The sequence below is a fragment of the Botryllus schlosseri genome, chromosome 5, assembly GCF_051294905.1.
Source record: "Botryllus schlosseri isolate E-star chromosome 5, Bs_hap1, whole genome shotgun sequence".
Taxonomy (NCBI): domain Eukaryota; kingdom Metazoa; phylum Chordata; class Ascidiacea; order Stolidobranchia; family Styelidae; genus Botryllus; species Botryllus schlosseri.
The window spans coordinates 5,946,136-5,971,598 of NC_137240.1; the positions used below are offsets into that span (position 1 = coordinate 5,946,136).

Here is a 25,463-nt window from a genome sequence, read left to right on the forward strand (position 1 = left end):
TCTCATTTTTACTGTAAGAATATTTTATACATTGAATTTCAGCCTAATGAAACTGTAGCAACCAGCTTTTAGGGGCGCAGTAATAAATATGTGAGCTGCTGGGTTATACATGCATGAATGCAACTTTGTTCTGCAAATTTTGTTGAAATTAAATGTAACTTTTACCGGATTTCAGTGAAACAAAAATTGCCCTAATTACAAGGTAAGGACATTCATGACATACACCCGTTAATAGGTCTATCTTTCCTGCTTGGTTGCCATAGTTCAAAGTGTTATTTCATGATTTGGGCAATCATATATATTCATTGAATTTGCAGTTGTGTGTACCTGTTTTGACTTGCAAAGCAGATAATCCAGTCTTTTATTGGCGGTTTATTCAGGCTTTCAAAAGTAATGACTGCAATTTCAGTAGCTTCGTCAATCCTGCTCTCACTATCACTGGATTGATACAATTGAATAAAACAGTTATTACTAATGATTAAGCCTGATGTGTTCGTAGTCCTAACGTACCTGAAATGCCACTGTCCAATCTATGTATCCTTCGTTAATAATTCTTTTTCAAATCATCAGTTGTAGTTGTGATAATAGTCTTGGAATCTTCTCTATCCTGATACGAAAAGTAAAACCGTCACGAAATACTAGTACAGGTGGCTGATAACATTAGGCGAGGGCATTGTTGACATTTAGACTTGTTCAAAAACCCATGACAAGTTCTGTCTGTAAGTGTGTAGATTATGCAGTTTGTATCTATGGCTGCAGCCGTTCTGACAATATCAAGGTAAATAAGATTGGGAAAAATGCAATTCTGCATAGCATATACCGGTCACCACGAAACATTACAGTTGGTAGCAGCATTCAACCCACACAAGATGCATTGAATATTTTGAGTCAGCAGTGTAGGAAGATATCACAAGGCAAGAAAATGCAAGTGTATTTCAACATTCACCAGGGCGAGCTAACAGAGCACATGAATGAAATTATCACTGCTGACAAAGTGGTGGCATAAAGCAACAATCATAAGGATTCCCTGTTGTCCTTTGTACACTACATGACCATGAGAAACACCAATTAGTGGTGGACATGCAAGCACTTCTCAGTTTTTACAGGCAGACCTAACCACAAAAACGACCCTCCATTTTACATCAATTTCTAAACCGATTATGATTTGCAACTCTAGTATGACGAAGTGTGCAGGCATGAAGTTGAATATCATGATTCTTATGTCGTTTAAGCAAATGTTTTCCCTAGCTGATCTGGGCTCTAGTCTATCAAAATTGGTAGAGCCAACAGTGCATTGTTAACGAAATATTATTCTAAAAACATACTAAATTATGAAGTAGTAATCTCCACATTAATAGAATACAACTTTGAAATGACAAACTGAAGACTACAGTAGATGGTGACATTTAATCCCGGAGAAGATAAACTGATAATTATACTGTGCAGTATGACAAGGTACCTCAACTCGAACAGATTCATGTGGACTTCAACATTTACCATGGAGAGCTGCTGCTCTGCACTTGAATAAAATCATCACTGCTGACAGAATCAAGCAATTATTCCAAGGATTTTCATGTCAAGTTTCTGCTAATCCACACTTCATGCACAGCATTCCCACGGGGAACACTGAAAGGTAGTGGTCATACGATAACTTGTGGGTGTTGGTTTACCTTACCCGAAAAGGACACCAATAACCTGGAACCAACCTCCGCCCTCTCGCGTTTCATGATTAAGCAAGTGAATGATGCAATAGCTGGCCAATTACGTAATTTTCCGTAACAGTACGACATTAAAGCCTTGATTATGGTAAGTGAATCTTGTACAAATGAAGAACAAACAAACCAAGGTGGCATACAATTTAACATTTACCTTTAAAATTGTCGATAAGCTGCGATACAATTCCACTATTCACCGACCATCTCTTCAAATCTGCGCTCTCTGTGACTGTCGTGATGTCGTATTGCAATAGAATCAGCAGCGGACTTCCAGTTTCGCCGTAACGATGTCCGCGTTGTGAGAAAATAGAGAAATAGACGCGAAGAAAGAGAAGACACCAAATTTCTCTCGAACCTGATGTTGTTTACGCGATACGGCGTTGCCGCCAACGGGAAAAAAGGCGATACTGTTGTCTCGTATTTAGAGTGTATATTACTAGAAGCAGAGAATCAATATGGCGATGTCCTCTATATCTGCCATGTTCGCACATTAAGTCGAGCCGCTATCCTTGCACGAGTGTATGAACTGAGAAACGAAATACCAACTTTCCTTGAAAATACAAACATCGCCGACTCATAATCTTGTCATCGAAAATGGGTATGTAATCTTGCTTTCGTAGTACATCCAACAAATTGAATTTGCAACTTCAGTAGGAAATAACTAGGGATGGTGTGAACCTCTAAAAGGTTCAGGTTCGTGTGAACGCGAACCTTTTTGAAAGGTTCTGTGTGAACGCGAACGTGAACCTCATGACGTCACGTGACGTCATATTGCTAATTCCAACCCTAAATTTCAGTGAAGTGATAGCCTATAATAATGTACACGATACCTAGCGACGCCGCGCGCCACGTAATGCCACTATGCTGAAGTGCATATTGACGTTTTAAACGTCGCCAAATGTATTAACTGGGGCAATCAACTGATATAATAATCCCATAAAGTCAACATCTTTCGTCCCTGTGCCTACAATTTCAACAAGGAGTTGCAAGAGAATATAAGCTTACGCGTTAACGCGGTAACGCGGTCTAGGTCACTCTGGACTGTGTATTCGGAGTCTGAGTATTGCGACGTTGATATTGAGCAGAGTGTAAAACGGATGGTTTCTATACTTGCTGTCGATATCACCCCATTAAAAAGTTGGAGCTGTAGCCAACACGCCAATTGCACGGATTTTGTTTATATGATACAATAAACATATGAAGTCAACATTGACCCCGTACACCTATTAGATTTTTTACATCAGACAACGATATCAATTCCGTTGATTGATTGAAAAAGCATCATTCGTTGACTACAGCTGACTACTACTGATTTTTTATGCTGCCAGCGCCATGCACAGAGTGACCAGCAGTTGAAATGCCATAAATTTCAATCAAAGACGTTATAATGAAGTGAAAATTGTATTATAAGAAAAAGGTTCACAGTGCAGAACCTTCCAAGGTTCGTTTGTGAACGTGAACCTCTAAATATCCGAGGTTCACAAACAGAACGCGAGCGTGAACCTCACGTTCACACCATCTCTAGAAATAACTGAATACATGAGATGTTGAGGCGCATTCGAAACAAAACTGCGATCCTAGGAATGTCAACAGTAAAAAGAAAATTATGCTCACTTTCCTATACTGGTGGAGAGTAAACCTCTAGTAGCAGCACTATACCTTTGTAACTGTGATACGACATTTAATTAATGAATTTCCACCCGCTTTTCCGACATTCGTTCTGTACAAAATAAATTCTGATTACTCAGTACTCGGTTTAATGTGAGCGCCAATACCGTTGCCTGAAAATTTCAAATGGGCCCTTTTGAAATGCGATGCAGTTGAATTACAAAGACAAATTTCATACAAAGAGCATATCGCTGCATGACTTTGACAAATAGTACGTTCTTGAAATGGGTCTTTATCCCAGCTTGACCAACATTGCAAAAGAAATAGCATCGACTTTTGATAGCACGTACGCATGTAAAAAATAGTTTAAAACAATGGAATTCACGAAGAGCAAGCTAAGATCACGTATTCTAATGCCCATTTAGAATGTGGTTTGATTGTTGCTTCATCTGACTTGTTATTAGAGGTTGAAATTCTTTTACAAAGCGTGCTGCGCCAAGTGTCACATTTATGCTGCGTTGTTGAAGTGTAAATACATGTGTTTTGCCCTTTTCGTGAATTGTATGATTGAGATTGCAGCAATGTAGGGTACTAAACTGACGTGAGCGTTAAATATAGTATCAAGAATTCCGGCCCGCCAAAAAGTTGTGCAGTCGGAGTTTGGCCCGCGACTAGCAAAAGGTTGCCGACCCCTGCCATAAATTATAGAATGAAAACGTTTACATTCTATGTAGGGTTGGAATTAGGATTATGACGTCACAGGACGTCATGAGGTTCACGTTCGTGATCATGATCACACAGAACCTTATAAAAAGGTTCGCGTGCACACGAATGCGTACACATACCTTTCACACAGATTCACACCATCCCTACTACTTACGTGGTTATGATTCAAAACTAAAACTTGAATATGTACGTTTTTGCTCACTTGCAAACCACAGTTTATACTTGTATTCGAGTAGAAATTGACGTTTTATTATACTTATACGCGTGAGTGACAACGATGAGTACTTCAACCACTTGTGCCCGTATACTATAAGAAATGTGTCAATGAATTGTAGTTCTCTCTGATTCTCTACTACCATGATGATCCGTCACGAAAATTGCTGATGTGTTTATTTGAATTTAATGGCACGTGATAACATAGCTTACAAAGTGTGATATTATAGAATGTAAACGTGGAATGGCAGCGACCGATTTTGCAGCTTCGTTCCGCTTCGCTGAAGCTTTACTCGGACTTATTTTACGGCAGCTACTTTAGGATTTCTGGCGATCCAAAAGTTGTCTTCCAGAGCTCAGAATTCACTGAATCTGGTATTGATCGAAAGCTACTGTCACACTGACATCGAAAATATCAGTCAAAATTTGGTCAGGCTCCGTACTTAGATGAAAAATCACCCTCAACATCTAAAATCTGCATTGTTCAGAACAATCGGATGACCGCAAAACAATGACCATAACAATGACCCATTGCGGCTCTTCGATTGTTCGGACAATGCCGATATTTCAGACTTGGAGGGCGAATTCTAAGCGGTACGGTGCCTGATCATATTTTCATTTACATTTTCGGAGTCAGCGTGACAGTAGCTTTCGATCAAGACCAGATTCAGTAAATTCTGCGCTCTGGAAAACAACTTTTGGATTGCCACAAATCCTACAGTAGCTGCCGTGAAATAAGTCAGCGTAAAGCTTCAGCGAAGCGGAACGAAGCTGCAAAATCGGTCGCTGCCATTCCACGTTTACATTCTATAGTGATATCATCTCCATACTATTGACCAAACGATCGACCTGGCTCCACTTTTCGCTCTACGATCCATCCAAAATAAAAATATAAGATATTTTTGATAATAAATGGTTTTATATTGCATATATTTGGCAGAAGCTACAATTTATGGAACGCTGGCTCAATACTGGCCGATGAAAAAGGAAATTCCGCTTCCGCTAGTGGAAGGTTTCGGGGGCGTTTCCATGCTCAATGCGGCTCAGTTTCGGAACATAAACGGGTTTTCCAATCTTTATTGGGGATGGGGCGGAGAGGATGACGACATGTACTTTAGACTGAAAGGTAAAGGTAAGCAGCGGCTCTGGAAGGAGGTTGATAATCGTATAACCCTCACGCTCAATTGTACCTAATACCCGATAGGTAGTTCAGTCAAGAGTAATATATCTAACTCAGTGTTTATTAGTTGTAATCGTTTTGTATGGGGTGAATGAAGCGTCATTCGCTCGGCCCTCCGAATAACATATTTGTGACAACTGTAAAATACAATCATTGATATATTTCTGATGCTCAAACTTAAAAATATATGCATCACCCCTCCCCTACAACGTGCTAACTTTCCGTCTGCATTGAAGCCATGCGCATGCGCAATACGTTGGATGTGTTGAGTCGAAAGCGTGCATATTTGTGTACCATAGTTTAAAGCAGGGGTTACCAACCTGGTACCCGCGGGCCCCAGATAGCCCGCGAGGACCAGATGAGTAGCCCGCTTGACTGTTTTAAAAATAGATCGAAAAACAGCATTTACCAATATTAGTCGGATTATTACTAGTGACCTTTCAAATATATAGATTAGTTGGCTGGTAGACGTCGCCGAGGAAGGTTGTGCGTAAATTGCAGATCGTTCATCGGGGTAATCAAGGCTTAGCGAGATACTTCACATCGAGAGCTGCTACGTGTAGCCAAATAAACTCTTACGTCCGTGCAGTTAGTATTACTGTTGGTAGGGAGAGCATGGATAATGTCAGTTCAAGGTGGAGCGCATAGGCGCTCCGCCGACGAAGCCCTGGGGGGACCTCAACCTAAAGGTTTGTCTAATATTGGTCAATCCGCGCCTACGCTTTCGGTCGTTATAACAGGCACGGAAAGGCACTTCGAAATTGCAGTACCTTGGTCATAAACAGGAACCTTCATAATTTGCTTGGAGGTCCGTATAAGGATATTCGCTTTTTGCCCTCGGGTTCACTATGTGTAGAATACAATAATAGTACACAACATGCAAAGTTACTAGCTTGTGACAATCTGGGCACACAAGAAAAGCCTATCTTTGTGAAAGTTGAGTTATACAGGACATGAGCGATTGAAGTTCGGGGTGTAATCTCGGATGTGCCATTAGAAATGACGGCTGAAGAAATTAAAAACGAGTTGACCGATCAGAAAGTGTCATTTGTACGTAGATTCACATATCGAACGAATTCAGGGATAACCGACAGCAGAGAGGTAGGTGCTGTGCTTCGCATCGACCATCCTTCCAACAGTCGTCAAGTTAGGCTTCATGAATTTTCGAATCAGAAAATACAATCCTTCGCCTGTCCGTTGCTTCAATTGCAACCGATTTGGACAAAGCAAAATTTTGTCGCAGCGCTCAGAGATGTACAAAATTCGGCAAGCGATATCTGTACAAAGATTGTCAAAACGAACCATATTGTGTTAATTGTGGAGGTTCACACTCAGCGGGTTACGCAGGTTGCACACGATACTGACAAGAGATCAAACTTAACACAATAATGACCAACTGGAACATTGATTACTGGGACGCGAAACGAACGTTGCAACAGCAACAGTCCGCACCGAACATCGTATCGGAAACTGAATTTCCGTCGTTGCCAAGTCGCAACATTATTCCTAGTGGTGATACACAAAGATTCAGTGATCCAAGCTCGGAAATGATCTCTATTCCGGCCATGAAATTCTTCTGCTTCGTCGCTGAAGTCATTCGAGGCACATTGACGTCTATCGCAGAGGGTAAAGGTTTAGATATTAGGACAATAGCAAGATCAGCCGGACAGAATCTCGGGATAAACTTCCACACTCCGGCACTTTCACTCTCTTCCGCAGAGGAACTCGGCGAGACTCCTCAGTTGCGCCACCGGTCAACAAACCGGGTAGAAACAAGATTAGGTACATCTCTTTCAACGATGAATAATTCTGTCGATCGCAATAACATGAACACGCCCCAAAATGCGCCAAGCCATTCCGTCACAAATCAAACAGCGACCAACGCATATCCGCAACATAAGCTCATTCCAAGCCCATCTGGTTCACAAAACCACCCGTCAGAGGCCGCGATGGACTTAACAAGGATAAATAGTCACAGGGATAACAAAATGGAAAGTTCCAACTAAGAATTTTACAATGGAATTGTCGAGGCATCTACAGAGAAATTAACGAGCTGAAACATTTCATTGCATCATATACAAAGAAACTGGAATTAAACGCACTCCAGGAAACACATCTCGTATCCAAGTATAAACCAAAAATAGCCAACTACTCTCGTGCGCAAAGACCACAACATTCATGAAGCTGGGCTGTGTCTTTTCATAAAACAAGGCTTAACTTTTACTGAAGTCGACTTTGCCGATATGGGGCCCATTGAGGCACAGGCAATTCAAACATTGGGCCTGAAAATTGTAAACGTTTACATCCCGCCGAACCGTCATATATCGCGTTCCATGGTAGAGCAGTTGTTGACAAAATGCGACTCAAAAACGATCGTACTTGGCGATTTCAACGCACATCATCCTACGTGAGAAAGCTGGCGTATGAATGGAAACGGACGCCATCGTCACTTCTCTATTAGTTCAATGGACTTGGTAGTGTTGAACACCCAGAATCCGACTAGACTTGCTATTGCGATGCCAAATCCTGGTTCTCTACATCAATACTTGACTTGACCTTTTCATCAAAAGATGTAGCCCACAAGATGTCAACAACGGTAACGGACCACCTACTGCGTAGTGACCACTACATTATTGTAACGACAGTAAATGTGCCCAGATCCGATCCGACAGAAGGCCATTTCACATCGTGGTCGCTTCATACGGCCAAGTGGGAAAAATTCCGAAAGGTCAGTGGCAGCACAAACTTTGCAATGATTGAGGAGTCCAGTCGATATACGGTGGAGGCTATTACTGACGCAATAATATCGTCAGCATCTGACAGCATACCTCTAACAAGACCGGTAGCGGAACAGAGCATACCATGGGGGACCAAGGCATGCTCTAAGGCAGTCAGACTGGAACGAGCCGCATATTGCAAAATTAAACGCAGCTTCCGGACGGAAGATGTTATCGAGTTCAAGCGACGTCGGGCAGAAGCAGTGAAAAGTTGTATTGCAAGCGAAAAAATCTCATTGGCAAGATTTCTGTACTTCTTGTGACAGCAACACCAAACTAACTCGGGTCTGGCGAGCAATACGCTCCATGGGCGGCAACGTATCCTGGAATCGCATCCATACCATTCAGTCGAACGGCGTCGTTATCACCGACAACAGAATGAAGGCAGACGCCATGGGTGCGCATTTTGCCTCAATAAGTGGCAGGGACACTATCGATGAACCGACTAGGCGTCGACACGAACTCGTGCGATCCGAAATAATCGTCCCAGCATTTAATGATTCTGGCAATCACGAGGAGATTAACTCTCCTTTTCTTTTACAGAATTAGTACGGGTACTCGAACACAAAAAAAGCTCGTCTCCAGGACACGATAAACTGTGTTATCCCATGTTCACCAACCTGTCGGCCGAATGCAAAGACGATATCCTAAGATGTATTAATTCATTGTGGTTAGAAGGGTAGTGCCCAAAAAGCTGGAAACACTCGATAGTGATACCACTTCTAAAGTCCGATAAAGAACCAAGTAATCCAGCCTCGTGTAGACCGATTTCACTCACAAATAACTTTTGCAAAATTATGGAACGCGTGATATGTAGCCTAATCGATTGTGTTGGTGGCTCGAAATGAACAAATTGCTTCATCCGGCACAGAGCGGTTTTCGCACCAATCGATCGACCCGAGATTCTATTTTGTCACTCCATGACGACGTGTACAAGGCCCTGTGGAATAGGCGATCTGCCCATGCCGTCTTCCTAGATTTAGAGAAGGCCTACGATCGCATGTGGCGCGGCGGGATGTTAGTAAAACTAGGACTTTCTGGAAATATCATTAAATGGATTGATTCTTTCCTGTCTGAACGGACCATGCAAGTCCGACTAGGGTCAACATTATCACGAATTTTTTCCATAGATAACGGTACTCCACAGGGCTGCGTGCTGTTCCCCTTACTCTTCACGGTCATGATGAACGACCTGCCAGAAAACATTACTTCAAATATCAACCTATTCACAAATGATATCTGTCTCTGGGAATCCGGGCTGGTTACAGACACGCTATTATCTGACGTACAGAAATCCCTGAACGAAGTGTCTAAATGGTGTGACGAGTGGGGCTTCAGAATAAATGTCGAAAAATCAGCAGCAGTTTTATTCACCAGGAAACGTAAAACACCAGCAGTTCAACGGAGAGTGTCGAACTGTCTGCCTCCTGTTAAAAAAGAATATAGATACCTAGGAATCATCTTGCACACAGATTCGGTAGTAGATGAATGCAACAGACGTATAAATGTACTTCGCCTGCTGTGCGGCACACAATGGGGCGCCTCAAAATCAAGTCTTCTCTCGTTGTATAGAGCCCTTATCCGCTCCGTTGTCGAATATGGCTTCGAAGCATATCTGTTATCTCCAAAATATGTACTGAAAGCAATTCATAAAATTCAAAACAAGGCATTGAGAATATGCAGTGGGGCAATGGGAAGCACTCCCATCCACAAACTTTTGCATTCGTGCAGGGAATTACCGGTACACATACGTCAGTTGCGCGCATGCGCAGTAGCAAGATGTAAAATTGCCGTTAACAATGAACACATTTGCTCCCACATTATTGAAGACTCTTGGCCCGAGATCTTTTCGGATTCTTCGCTCTTCTGTACTTCCAACATGCTGTGACGACTGCCAATTTTCGAGGAGATCACCATTCCACAAACGTGTCCAATAGCTCCCTGGTCGGTTGTAAACTGTGTAGTAGATACTCATCTGTGTTTACTCACACAGCAAATGGAGAATCCTCTCCAAATTAATATCGAATGCAAGGAATATATCAGTCATCATTTTCAAAATCATACGAAGATATTTACAGATGGGTCGAAATCAGAGGAAACGTGTGGCGCAGCATAATATCTCTAGGATTTAGGGGAAGTTGGTAAGATCAAGTTAGACCGAAGACTGTCGATTTTTTCTGCGGAGTTGATTGCAATTCGAGAAGGACTGTCTTGGACAGTCGAGCAGTGCCCACAATCGGCCGATCTGCTTATTCTCTCGGACAGTCTTAGTGCCTTGGTGGCCATCGAAAATAGCAACACAGAAAACGATATAATTCGGGATATTGGCGCGAGATGTGGTGCATTATCCTCCTATGCTATCTCAGTCACCTTGATATGGGTCCCAAGTCACAAGGGGATCAGCGGTAACGAGACCGCTGACAAGCTGGAAAGGCAAGCGGCATCCGAGCATACTCACAGCGGAACCATTGAGATTACAGCGAGGGAATGCAAGTCCCTCATTCAAGAGCATTGCGAGTCCAAATGGAAATCAGAGTTTTTCAGCAATGTGGAAAATTCCTTTTACCCAAATCTGTTCCGAGCCACGAGTTTCCATGCCCCGGTGCTATCGTTGCCAAGAAGAGTCTACGCTATAGTTATCCGTCTGCAAACTGGTCATTGCAAACTGAACTCTCATCTGCATAGATTAGGGATTCACGATACTGGACAGTGCGAAAGCTGCGGCGTACCTGATACCGTTGAGCATTACGTCATTCACTGCACCAGGTATGAAGGCCCTCGACAGTATCTGCGGGACCAAATTAGAGACACCATTCCCTTCCGCTTGGAAACATTACTGGCCAATCCTCTTGCCATGGGCACTCTGATAGAATATGCCCTATTAACCGGTCGAGAGTTATAAAGACATAAGGGATACCTGATACTCTCATCATAGATCTGGTGCAAAAGACCATTAGAAGTCGAGCACCAATAATAAACTTATAGAACAACAAAAACAAATACATAGATTGATGACTTCTTCTTTAAAATCACACCAACACGTTACTTACAAATGAAAATAAATTATATAAACACTCAAAATGATGATATCAATTATCATCAATTACAAATGTGATATATAGCCTACCATCATGTAATAGAAATATATTCATAAGATATCGAAGACGTAGAATACGGCGCACTGTCCTTACAGGCGACCTGACGGAAGGCCGTCAACGTTTCCGTTATGGTAGCTCGACGTCGAGGACAATGCCAAAATAGTATTCAGTAGCAGATAGCGGTGAAGCACCAGCAGATTTTCAATATCTGTATGCCCACCACGTATTGTATCTTTTGACACAGCTTGTGTCTCTTACACTCAGCGCAGTTTAGTACCAAATTTGTAACTTTTTGCGATCGATGCTACTGTCAGATTTGATGAAATATGTCATGTCTGGATGCTGAACAGTTGGAGATTGAAATTTTAACACCGCAAAATGACCCCGATGAGACTGCAGTAAACTTTTGCTGCCTTTTGACACGGTAAAATACGGTGGTGTATGAGCACTTCGCCGAAGCTATGAAGGTTGCAATCGTGTTTGGTTCAACTTATCGTTGTGAATGGAGCTTTACGGACATGAACTTCATAAAAATCAAACAAGCGGTGAAGCACCAGCAGATTTTCAATGTCTGTATGCCCACCACGTATTGTATCTTTTGACACAGCTTGTGTCTCTTACACTCAGCGCAGTTTAGTAACAAATTTGTAACTTTCTGCGATCGATGCTACTGTCAGATATTATGAAATATGTAATGTCTGGATGCTGAACAGTTGGAGATTGAAATTGTAACACCGCAAAATGACCCCGATGAGACTGCAGTAAACTTTTGCTGCCTTTTGACACGGTAAATACGGTGGTGTATGAGCACTTCGCCGAAGCTATGAAGGTTGCAAGCGTGTTTGGTTCAACTTATCGTTGTGAATGGAGCTTTACGGACATGGACTTCATAAAAAACAAACACAGAGAACGCCTCACTAATTAACATCTGGAACACTCACTCAGAGTTGCAGTGTCAAGTTACATAATTTAGTACAGCGCACTAGTTGATAACATGCAATGCCGGGCCCCCCACTAACTGATATAGAAACAGATACCATGATGTCCAGTCTGAGGTGTGACATGATTTAATTTAAAATTTGAGCAGACCGTACTTGTATAACTTACATAACTATGGTGCGAATTAACCCGTGATTTCCTAAAAAGTTTTGGTGGCTAGTTATTTGAAATGTAGGCTATATATTGAAATTCTTGCCGGAATGTGGTTCATGCCAAGTCATATGAATATCACAGTGGAAATTCAGTCTGAACGAGTGAACGGCGGGGGAAAATCGTAGCCCGTCGCTTCAATCAGTACCCAAAAGTATCCCTTGGTTGCAAAAAGGTTGGGACCCCTGGTTCAAATTATTTCCGAGCAAATACTATGAGGAGAAATGATGTACAGTCAATTCTGCTTGATTCGGACACTTTCGTTCCACTACCGTTTGTCCAAATTAGGCGGAATTTCAAATGTCGCTTCATATAGCAATTTCAAATGTTCGCTCCATATAGTCATATATTTAAAGTAAGACAACGCATCAAAATATTCCGTAATATTGCGTCATGAATGAAAGGAAGATACGCTATGGTTGACACTGCGCGCATAAATCGCAAAAAAGTAATACCTCAGGGTTAGTTGTATTGTAGGTATTTCGATATCAAACGATTCAACAAACACTTATACTATATTACTGTGTACACAACCAGAGGTGGCCAAGTAGTCAAGAAAGCTACTCAAGTAGAAGTAGAAGTAGCGGTGAAAAAACTACTCAAGTACGAGTAGGGGAACTACTTCCTTAAGCCACATAAAACTACTTGAAGTAGAAGTAGAATTGACTGACTTACTCAAGTAAGTAAGTACTTTTGAAATTCGTTTACATGGACTGACAAAAGCTGCAAATTGAGCTATGCAGAAGGTGCAGAGAGCTTGCATCCCAGAAGGTATCGATTTTAGACAGAATATACATTCTTTCGCATCATGGGATGCAAATTATAGTATTGATATGAAAATGCGATACTAGCCTTTTCTTCACTAGAATTTCTAGTCTACAAAACCCCGTTTTAGAGAATATCATGACATGGCGCCCTACCCATATTATAAGGTCCCAAGTTTCGTCGAAAAGCAATAATGAGAAGTTGTATCGGATACGGTTCCAAAACGTTAATACCTAATATTGTCGATCGTAAAATTTATATCTAGCGTAGCTTTATTTTTTTTAAATAGAAGCATTACTATGCACTTGCTTTTATGCTTCAAGATGTATGTTCTGCAGAAAAATGAACTGTAAGTAAGATACTCGGAATTCAAAGTGAAATATAGATACCACTTCTAAAAAGCGGAAAATATATTTCATATCTTTGGTCCATAAAACTTCAAAGGTGATCTGTTAAAAAATGTAACTTTCGAAAAGCATTTTCCAGATTTGTGTTGCGGTCGCTGAACTGCCTATATCAATGCTTTTCAACCTGTGTGACGGTTCGCACTTGTGCGAATGAAAAAATTGCAGTGCGAATGACGAAGGTGATGCGAATGAAAATCCGGATCTAGTGCGAATGAAAACCGTGATTAATTGGTAACTTTTCTGACGTGGAATAATTCAAATAAACCTAAAAGGAAATTTAAGGTCAGTGTAACTTTTGTAGTTGCGACGCAATTGTAAAACTTGATACGACGCACCACTCATCGTAGCTCTCACAAGCCGGAGTGAATTCACGCACTCTAATTATTACGTAACCAAAATCCTGGTTTGAAGGCTGTATAGAGATCCCTGCAATCTCTATATAGTGACAGACATACAGTACATCAGCCCGTCCGAGCCCACGACTGGCTGGAAAAATGACGTCAAATTGACTTTCGGCTTTCTTTCGCTAAACAATCATCATATTTGCGTAATAACTGTTCGATTTGCGCGAGGCACGAGGATAGTAGTAAATACTAGGGATGGTGTGAACGTGAGGTTCACGTTCGCGTTCTGTGTGTGAACCTCGGAAAATGTGAGGTTCGCGTTCACAACAGAACCTTGGTAGGTTCTGCACTGTGAACCTTTTTCATATATTGCAATTTTCACTTCATTCTAACATCTTTGGTTCAAATTTATTGACTTTCAACTGCGGGCCACTCTATGCATGGAGCTGGCAGCATAAACATTCAACACTAAACGAACATGCCCTTGACAATCTCAAAAAATTTACTTGTATTGTTGCAAAAGTTTGCTCGAAATATCCAGCTTTCCGTTTGTGCATATTTAGTGTCTCTGTGCTGTGAGCTTGACCCGCAATCACATGCCATCAAGAGCGAAATACACTGTATTTTGTCAGCGAATGATCTTTAATCAACCAATCAATGAGATTGATATCGTCTTCTGATGTAAAAATCTAGCAGGCGTACGGGGTCAATCTTGACTACATATGTATACTGTATCATAAAAACCAAATCCGTGCGACTGGGATGTTGGCTATACTGCTGTATAACTTGTTAATGGGGTAATATCGGTAGCAAGTATAGAAACCCATTTTACACTCTGCTCAATATCCATGTAGCAATATTCAGACGTCGAATACATTGTCCGATCAGGTCGAAATTGTTGGCAAAGCGACGCAAGACACTGATTTTATGGGATTATTATATCATTTGATTGCCTCAGTTGATACATTTGGCGACGTTTAAAACGTCAATATGTACTTAAGTACTGAGCTATTATGTGACCCCGAGTCGTCGCTCGGTATCGTGTACAGTGGATTAATATAGGCAATCACCTAATTGAAATATGGGGTTGAAACAAGCAATATGACGTCACGTGACGTCATGAGGTTCACGTTCGTGTTCACACAGAACCTTTCAAAAAGGTTCACGTTCACACGAACCTGAACCTTTCAGAGGTTCACACCATCCCTAGTAAATACCTTCATTAGAGACTCGCATTTGCAAGTTACGGTAATGCAAATTTTTACCTCTTCAAGAGTTACTACAGTATGAGCCGCAAAGGGTATAATTTTGGGTCTACACGGTGCCAGAGCTATCTGTTATTATTGAATTTATTGCAAAAATCTTGCGATCGTTTCTACATATCGTAGCCAAGAAGCGAGACATGCAATAAATGTGGCTTTATAATGAGAATTCATGATAAGATTTGTCCGACTGTTTTTTTCTAGAAAACATGGTCGAAGACCGTTGCGATGAACTAGTGTAAGGGTGTGCAATGAGCGAGTTCAGGGCTATGAGACTCATTCATCTCGAGGCCAACCCTACCTGCGTCGAAGCACATGAAGACGTGAAGTTTTGGCAAACAAACCGCCGATAAAATGCAGTGACAAAAACATAAGCGGCGGCAAAACCTCGGTCTCAAAATTGCCGATGTTGGATGGCCAAACCTTTCGAGATGGATTGGATATGTTCCGTTGTCTTCACGGAATTGTCCCGTTCTTGCAATCTGAGTAGACAGCAGTACAACTGCGATACGCAGAGGAATTTAATTCCCCCTAATTTGAAATATCGCGTGCGTCAGACATGTCTTGTAGAGCTGTGTTGGGTAGTATTGTGGATGCGCGTTCTCTATGTCATACATGCCCGTAAAATCGTAGCATACAACTGTAATGTTAAAAATAAATTTCTTTTCAAGGGTGAGGCTCGGTTCGCGAGATGTCACAAAAACTCCGATTTTGGTGGTAGTCTAAAAGCTGCTTCAACGTTATTAAACTGTCAGTTCTCAAGTTAGATTGAGCTAAAGAGTACAACACACAGTATCATGAATTATTTGCTCTTCTCATAAACTTGCGAGACAGAAGTTCGAGCAACGTATCTTCAGGTAGCGAGCTCTGCTGTGCCTACTCTCCTTGGTCGTTTTCCACATTATGTTCGAAAGAAATAAAGTAAAATCCTCAACACAATCATGTTGGTTTTTCATCCTTTCGACAGATTGGAGCTTTGCGGGACCTTCGTGTCAGTTCTCAAATACCATTTCCACCAGCAAGCATTTTTCACTTGCGAAAAATACGCTGTATTTTGGATAGGAGTGCAGAACAGATTTTAGGACCTGGCCATCCAAGCACTATAGTAGATGTTTTTGAACAAATTCCCAACAACATTGTTTGGCCGAAAAGGATTTCAGTGAAATGATTGGAAACAAAACGAGAGAAAAAGTTGCCTTCTTATTGAGACTCTTGATAGCTTAAGGTACATAGTAGCCAATTTGTTGAATATCTGAAAAATATGTTCTTAAGTAAGCTTTTCCTCATCTACTTTTTGTATAACAATTTTCGATTAGTTTGCGCGAATGAGATTTATTTTACAAAAAAAAAGTAGTAACGGAGAACAAAAAGATTGAAAAGCACTGGCCTCTATGATTCTGTATAAGCTGTCTTCCCTTCAACTTACAGCAACGCCTATAAGTTTCCTGATTTAAATATACGCAATCTTAAAGCAGTGTTGGGATGACTCGAGTCATGACTTGACTCGAGTCAGACTCGAGTCAATTTTTCGTATGACTTGACTTGACTCGAGTCACTTTGCTAAAATGACTTGACTTGACTTGACTCGGCGTATCAGAAATGTGGATTGACTCGTGACTCGGAGCAAAATTCACGAGTCAATTTCAAGTCATCAAGTAATCGGTGTCGATAAAAATCACTATCTTGCATATGTTCGGATAGTTCGTGCAACGCTGGTGTAACCCGTGAGAGCGACCAATCATTCAATGATCGTGCGTTTTACTGAGCCTCCATTGTTCTCTCACAAATATATTGATCGCAAACGAAGTGATCGAAGCTTACAGCCTACGCTGTCGTAAACTATAGTATAGTAAAGTAATTTAATAGCAAAATGTCTATTTCTGTCCTGCGTTCTTAACTTGACCAAACCTTATGTTTTGTGGAAATTGAATTCGAAAATAGTTTACATAGTCCTCAACCATTTGTGCAGGGTCGAATTGTATCATATCAATATGCAAAAGGGTAATGTATTGCATCTTATCAATTCGTTTCTTTATTTTGGCTGGTAACTATAAACTGAGGCTGTGCAATTACTTACGTAGTTTATTAGGTCTACTTATGTGTGAGCGATACAGCGCCTTACTTGGGTGTGTATTTAACTCTATATTCGTTCATCGGTTCAAAATCAATGACCACTCAATCTGTATTTCAGACAGCTAGCAAAATAAAATGACGTAATCACGCCTCATACCTCGAAAATTCAATTTGACTTGAATTGTGACTTGACTCGTGACTTGACTTGAGTTGACTCGACTTGACTCGAGTCACCTCCAAAAATCGACTGACTTGACTTGACTCGAGTCACCATCGAAAATCGATTGACTTGACTTGACTCGAGTCAAAATGTGCAATGACTCGAAATGACTCGTGACTCGAAGGTAGTGACTTGATCCCAACACTGTCTTAAAGTACGGTAGAAACGGTATATTGTTTGAATTTCCAATTGATCGAATTTCCTTATATCCAAATTATAATACGACACAGGACTAGCACGAATAAGATATTGTCCCAACAAGATCGGTAGATACAGTGAAGGAACGTCCGGTGTGCCAATTGCTATTGACAAACTGCACCCCCTAAGATTAATATGAAATGCCCAGAGTAACAATTAGCACGGCCCGTCAGGGCTGCTAGATTACGATATGATAGGTAATTGCTAGATTGCGAATCGGTAGTTCTGTAACTTATCGTGGGCCATATTTACTGTGATGAAATATTTGATATGGTGACAATTCGACAATGCGGTGAGCTGAATCAAGCAATCCAGCAACTAAATATTACTCACTGATACTTTCGTGAAAAGATATTTGTCATTCCATATAATTACTGTGCGCGAAGCACACCAACATTTCTGGGCTTTGCTTAACTTTTATGAATATTAAACGTTGGTACTCCGCGAAAACAGCCCGTAAATTCCTAAGGCCATCTTTCGTATTGGGGTATTGAACTGCTTCCACTTGACCAACTGAAAATAGCGAAAAGTAAGTGACCAACTGAAAATAGCGAAAAGTAAGTAAGTAGATCACACAATCTTACGAAGTAGAAGTTGATAAAATCATATACACTTGGGTAAGTACCAGAATTAGAGGAGAACTACTTGAGTACTTCCAAAAAGTAGAAGTACTTCGTTACTGACCACCTCGGTACACAACACACACATGGGTAAATTTGTGCAGTTATTCTTCAAATGCAGTACTAAGCCATGCGACTGAAGCCGATCCAGCGAGACGGTATTTTTAGTTGATGAATGTTCAGTACACCACAAAACAGTAGGACTTGAAAAGAAATAGCATTCAGCTGAAGATATCAAAAGAAAATTGGAAAACAAATAGCATTTAGCTGAAGATATCAAAAGAAAATTGAAAAAGCTTGCAAACCCTAACTGGAAGTGAAATACACAGAACAAAATGCTTCGGTAGGCCAATATATGCTTGCGCTACAGCCAATGGATCACCTTTATTTCAACTCAAGCATCTCGTGTTAAAACGAACGAAGTATACCTAGTGTTTTGTCATAACCAGGCCTGTTTATTTTTGGATATTGGGTTTAATTTTTGGAGATTCTCCAAACATAAGATTTGAAAACATCCAAAAATCAGCTTTTTTTGGATGATGTTTTTTCAGGTTTTTTAGTGAAATAAACGCAGCAGCTTAAATACTGCTGAAACAACCAGTGAACTCATAAAAACACGCAAGAAACAGCATGTGTGTGTGAGAGGGGGTCTCCGAAGCGCTAAAAGTACTTCCACTTACTGGATTGATCAGAGGTGTGGCGACAAGGGTTGAACAGGCAGCAGCGTATGAAATTTTGCGAGTGCGGTGCGGGCAGCACCACTTGACCTTGTGGCGCAGGCCGATTACCGCCAGCTCTACAAGAATCACCTCGTCCACATGACAATGGGACTGAATAGCTACATCAGACGGCAACAGAACTTGATCCGGGAGATGAAAAGTACCTGCCTCAAGTTTCTTGTCACCGGTTGATTGTCAATTAGAAACGTGAGCACTTGCTTGACTGGACACCAGGGCTTTGGAGCAGCCGTAGATTTAAACTGCTCCAGCTCCGGCTCCGGAGCTCTCTTTTATCATACATTAGCTCCGGCTCCAGCTCCGGAGCCGCATTATAACCACTGCTCCGGCTCCAGCTCCGGCTCTGAAATTATCGAATGGTCCTGTCTATATCAGGGGTGGCTCGCAAATGTGGCCCGCGATAGGGTTTTGCGTGGCCCGCGAGTTAATGTCCTGTTATATTATCGTAAATGAATTGCTCAGATTGTGAACTTGCAATGCCAACCAAAAATTACAATTCTGGCTGCGACACTTGGGATGTTGATGACTAAAATATCAGTTCCGACGCATTGGCAGATCCAGGGTCCAGTCACATTTTCAGTAAATCGTCGTACATTATTACAATAAACTAAAATAGTCGCGAAATTTTTTCTTCACGCTTCACGTGTTGAATTGTCACACGATTTCTACTGAAAAAAAACGCATAATTTACCCGTTTCGCAATTACGGAAGAAAGTCTTTTCGCGTTTGCGCTCGCATAAAAATCGTCGACAGTGTAATGTAGGCACAAAATGATTGTCGAATATGATCGGAGAACTTCAATATCGATGTGTCCAGACGCCGAATAGTTGTATCCTTGCAAACTGAGCCTAGCGGGTGGTACGCAATACTCACCTAGTTTATTTATAAACTTCGAAAATTTACCCGCTTGGCGTGGCTAGTGGACCTCGCACTCGTTCGTCAATTGCATGTGCCCCTTTAGCTGGAAAGGTTGGCCATTCCTGGTCTATATAGATTACTAATCTACTAATAGGTTAGTTATCTATAGTAATCTAGAGTTCATCAGCCGTCAATAACATCCGATGTAGCAACATAGAAAATAGGTGCCGCCGTGGTGGCTTGTGACTTCATACTGAATACTTGTCAATTGTCGACAACATCATAGTTGCAGACGACAACATCATAGTTGCACTAGAACGGAATTTACTCCATGCCATTGCTGTGTATAATTATAGATAACTAACCTACGGATAGATATACAACAGCCGTCGTCACGCTTGCTTGCTCGGAGGAAAATACTGCTCAACAATCTGAACGCAACGTAATTGCCAATCCCACAGCTGACGACCCGAACGCTCAAATTGAATAAATTTAATCTTATTTGAAAGCTACTGTCGCACTGATTCTGAAAATGTACTTTACAGTCTCATCAAGGCAATGGGACCATCCCGAAATAGCCTTCAAAGTCTGAAAATCGGCATTGTTCTAAACAATCGCACCGACGCACCACAATGGCCATAACAATGCCCCTTGCATGGTTGCGATTGTTCAGAACAATGCCAATTTTCAGACTTTGCGGTGTATTTCGAGGCGGTTCCATCGTTCTGATCTGATTTTAATGTATATTTACGGAATCAGTGCGACAGTAGCTTTCAGATAAGATCAACTATATTCAATTTGAGGGCTCGGGTCGTCAGCTATGGGATTGGCAAATACGTTGCGTGCAGATTGTTGAGCAGTATTTTCCTCCGAGCAAGCAAGCGTGACGACGGGTGTTGTATATCTATCCGTAGGTTAGTTATCTATAGTATAATTCAGGCCTGGTGTTCAATTATGATAAATCAACAGATGTGGTTGTTGCATATATAGTAGCATCTTATGGAATAGGTCGGAGCCGGAGCTACTCCTCAAATAACGGGCTCCGGCTCCGGCTCAATTTTATGTGGAGCTCCGGCTCCAGCTCCGATGAAAATGCACGGCTCCGGGGCTCCGGCTCCGGGCTCCGGCTCCTGCTCCGAAGCCCTGCTGGACACAGTACCAAACTACTCGAGGTTATCAACGAGAAAAGTTCGGCCTGTGCAGTGTGCACCTTCGCCGCAGTTGTGGATCCAACTGATCGTCATCGATCGCATGGCCACAGAGGTGAGAACCACCTTGACGAAGCTTCAGGAATTTGGGTTTCTGATCGTGAAACAGCTGGAGGAGCTACATCGCCTGGTCGAACGCCTTCGAGCTCGGTGCTCAGCTGAAGACTGGGACAACGACACTGACAGGATAGATGGTTTTCTGGTCAGAGGGTGTTGGGCTAAGTTCACTGAGGCACACAACTTCGTGGAGGATCAGGGGTGTGCGGTCCTCGACCTCGAAGGCGTACGATCAGGCGACCAGTCTTCGGCGAAGAGGAGACACGCCACACGTTCGATACAGCCGGGAGCCTATTGCAGAGCGCATTGACGGCAATGAGAATAGCGAAGTTGCCGACAATGAAAGGTCCTGGCCCTGTCTCTAACACCAAGTGGTGCAACCTCGTGGGCCGTGAGAGAGGACACAACAAACACTTCTTGCTCTTTTTGATTCTAAATATATAAACGACAATTATACATAGGCTACTTTATTTGCGGCTCCGTGAATTGATCCACAAACACCGAGGTCGGCTGTCGATCAAGTGGACATCCGAGTAAATACAGAATATCGAAGACCAATTCCAATCCATGTCTTTCCGATACAAAATGGACGTCACTTCCAAGAGCAAAGGCTTTGAAGATTGAAGAGTTTGAAGCCATCCGACGGTTCTTTGGGCCTCTATCGGCTCGATGTTTCCCACAACTGCGACGGTCCAAGTCGATTTTTCGAAAATCAAGTGCGAGAAGGGGCTCTGAAGGTCGTCAGTCACTATGATTTTGGAGGGCATTCTCCAGGCCAAAGCCTTTATGATGAAAGTATGAGGAAGTTAGATCAAGATCACTGATGATGTCGATACGTTGGAGGACATGAATACATGATATACCATACCTCCGGTGAAGTTTTCTATCGGTATTAGGGATATAAACACCTTCATTCCTTATTTTTGGAGATTCTTCAAAAATAAATTTTGAAAACATTCAAGACTAAGCTATTTTTGTTATTTTTTGAGACATCCAAAAATAAACAGGCCTGGTCATAACCGAACGACAGAAATTGCGAGCCTATAGTGTCCGAATTAAGCGCATAATCTTCCTAGTTAATGGTTTTATTTGCATGCAATATCTACTTCTGTTCCATTCCTGAGCACTTTGCCCGTAATAAACGGCATGGGTTATCCGATATCCCAATTAAATGCATTCAAGAATATTAATAAACGAACTGAGGTGCAGTCGAAGATAAGAGCTTATATCATGGTCGATCAAATTATATTTGACTTGGACACAAACAGTCGACCAGTAAATCTGATTACGTGACCAGAGAGGGGATAAAAGTAAATAGCAAAATATATGCAATTCCTGTTCATATCGACCGATTCAAACATGAATTAAATAAATTTGCGTTTAGTAAAATTAAGGCGACGCACTAAACAGTCAGCCCGCATATGTTGGGGTTATCACCTTGTGTTTGTTTGTTTTGGGGTATTCATGGTGTTTGTCGACTACTATGGTCATTTACACCAGGCCGATATTCTTGTTATTTTCCGTTACTGCCGACTTATAGCACGGCCCACCTCTAGGCTTTTTGTAAGACACCGCTGACGCGGATGAAGTGGCGAGGAGGAGCCTAGGTAAACCTCCAACACTTAGATATCGGAAATCGGAAGTCGACCTCGGTCGGACTCGAACCCGCACCCATTGGTGTTGCAGCCGCGGATTATACCACTGCGCTATCTCGCCACACATCACCTTGTGTGTGTTGGGGGGAAAGACCAACTTTTTTGGGATGACGACGTACTGTTACGGTGCTGGTGGAAAATTAGGGCTCCGAATAAATCTGAAGTGGGGTTTGAAGACAAAAAGGTTGGGATCCTCCCAATGTTTATAATTTTCACTTTATTCTCTTATGAAACAGGACTCGCGTGTAGAAGGCTCTCTGTGCTAACGATTGCATCTTCCTCATTGGATTTCGTAAATACAATTCCACTCCATTAGACCTACATATAACTCGCCGCTTCATCCGGCATATTCAAGTCCAACACTGCGTGGGAAGATGGGCTCATGTTCTCGCTTTCTGCCGTCCCAAGTCGAGTAGATTCTAGTGCAGCGGAAGTGTGTTGATTTCTCATTTGCAAGAATAGCGTGACATGTTAAGTTTTATTCTCTATAATCACACCAATGCTTAGCGATGAAAGCTTTATCTTGGACTTCCGTTGCATTTCCTTCTTTCCTGTCACCTTAATTCAATTGTTCTCAAAGTCATCAGGACGCGAACCAAATCTGAGTTTTGATGACTGCGGCCGCAAAACACCTCCATCCTTTGGGCCCTGAATGGAATATTAAATATATTCTTCAATTCAAGACCTCATGCCATATTCTTGCCACGCTATAGCGGAATTTCTTTGTACAATGACGTTTCAATACTAGGTAATTTGTTGGTATTCCAAGCCCCTATCTGGCAAATGAAGGAGTGATGACATATAGATAGTACTAGATTCCTGGCATCGATGACATTGGGACAGTCTGCTATGCTACTGTGGCGAGTCAATTTATTCAATCTGGAATGGAAACACACCAACGCTGATAAATGAAAGCGAATATTATTTTCGAAGGATATGGCGTCTCCAATCCTTACGGCCGCAAATGCTCGTTTCGTATGATAACGCATGAGCACGAAAGCAAGAATGAAGAAAACTCTGCTAGGCATCAACTGCGCGGATGTACCTGGAAGAATACAACACCCGCCGGTATTTATTCTTACCCTTTTCCACATTTATACTTTGACGACTCTTGTGGCTCATATTCATACAGCTAGTTTGACCGGAAATAGCGAGGATGACACTAAAAATAGTTTTATTAATATATCGTATATTGCACATTGCTCACATTGCACATTTGTTAATTGCAGGTACGAGATATTGTCGCACGACGAAAACCGCCTGTATACAAATATTACGGCAAACGTAGGTTTTCCGTCAAAGAGAATGATGAGATTCATGCGTACGTCGGAGGATAACTGTTTCAGCAAGATGCCTTGGGAGGGACATTATTGATATGTGCTAGATTATGAAGAATCGTTGTTAAAATAAATATGCTATGTGTAGCCGTAGGTGCTTGGCAATATGATGGTGATTGTCAGCGTTTGCCGGATTAGTGACACAATCTCGAATATATGAAATATATTATTAGATGGGGAACAACTTGAAACGAGGTAGGGGAGAACGGGGACAATTGTAACATTTTTTGTTTTTTCCAACATACCTGGCAAAAATATATTGGTTGAATGTGCCGATGGTAGTGTATCAATACGAGAGCACGACATTGTGTGGCGTCAAACCTAATGGCATTCTTCTGTTCTGTACAAAATTTAAATATATTATTCAGACCACATGACAAAAAATGTAAGTGGGCCAGGCTCAATGTCAGAAGACGATGATTCAGTCATGGTCAAGTGCTTAAGTGACCGTTGAAGGTCGACACACCAAGAGTCGAATAACATGAGTAATAGTGGTAGAATCACGGAAATAACCGATCCGTAAGATTCACATCACCAATTCTGTAAAGCCGTTTCGATAGATAATCGCGAAGTATTGGTTTTGCGAGGTAGTATCTGCTCTAATATTGAGCTTCTTCTGGCTGTTGCATGATTTATCTGCAGTTAATAAATGGTTATACCAACACATGAACAAAGATATTCAGTATTGAAAAGATATTGTAACCGGGCGAAAGTAAGAAAGATTTGCAATTGCCCCTGACACGCTCGACCATGATTAGCGTCTCAGTATGGTATATTTCCGGCGATGCCTGGTTTTGCAATCATGACGGTACACCAGGGCTCGCCAACCAACGCGGTGCCTGCGATCCCCACGTAGCCCGCGAGGATCAGATGAGGGGCCTGCGAGCCTGTTCTAAAATTAAACCAAATAGCAGCAATTACCAATGAGCTGATATATATATGGATTGATTTAGCTATTCCTGTACAAATCACACTGACATGTAACTTACAAATTACAATACCTATATATAAAGCACCATATGAAGCAATAGCAGATGATGTATTTGTATGCCGTTTACGTTCTGTATGTTGACACAGCTTGATTCTCTTACACGCAACGCAGCTTTAGGGTTGCCATACGTCCGGAATTTCACTGTTCAAACTAGCGTCCGGGAAGAATTTCTAAAATATGCCAAATGTCCGGAATTTTGACGTATTGTAGGCTCATAATTTTTTTCGTAAATCAGCATAAAAACAATATTGTCTGGGAATATATG

The 25,463-nt window shown here is 41.7% G+C and overlaps 1 protein-coding gene and 1 long non-coding RNA gene across 2 annotated transcripts in view; one reads left to right on the forward strand and one right to left on the reverse strand.

Moving 5' to 3' along the window:
* LOC145439675 (uncharacterized) overlaps positions 1-2,147 on the reverse strand; it is a 79,182-nt gene extending 77,035 nt beyond the window's left edge. The window contains exons 1-3 of the long non-coding RNA XR_013915314.1: positions 1,870-2,147; positions 511-607; positions 328-438 (exon numbers count right to left, since the gene is read on the reverse strand). This is a non-coding gene — a long non-coding RNA (uncharacterized LOC145439675). The remainder of the gene's footprint in view (positions 1-327; positions 439-510; positions 608-1,869) is intronic.
* Positions 2,148-5,084: 2,937 nt separating this feature from the next.
* On the forward strand, positions 5,085-24,481 carry LOC145439671 (beta-1,4-galactosyltransferase 1-like). The gene is made up of 3 exons (XM_080317200.1): positions 5,085-5,394; positions 23,804-23,938; positions 24,100-24,481. Exons 1-3 carry the CDS (start codon positions 5,175-5,177, stop codon positions 24,156-24,158), a joined length of 414 nt encoding a protein of 137 aa, XP_080173326.1. The 5' UTR covers positions 5,085-5,174; the 3' UTR covers positions 24,159-24,481.
* The last annotated feature ends 982 nt before the right edge of the window (positions 24,482-25,463 follow it).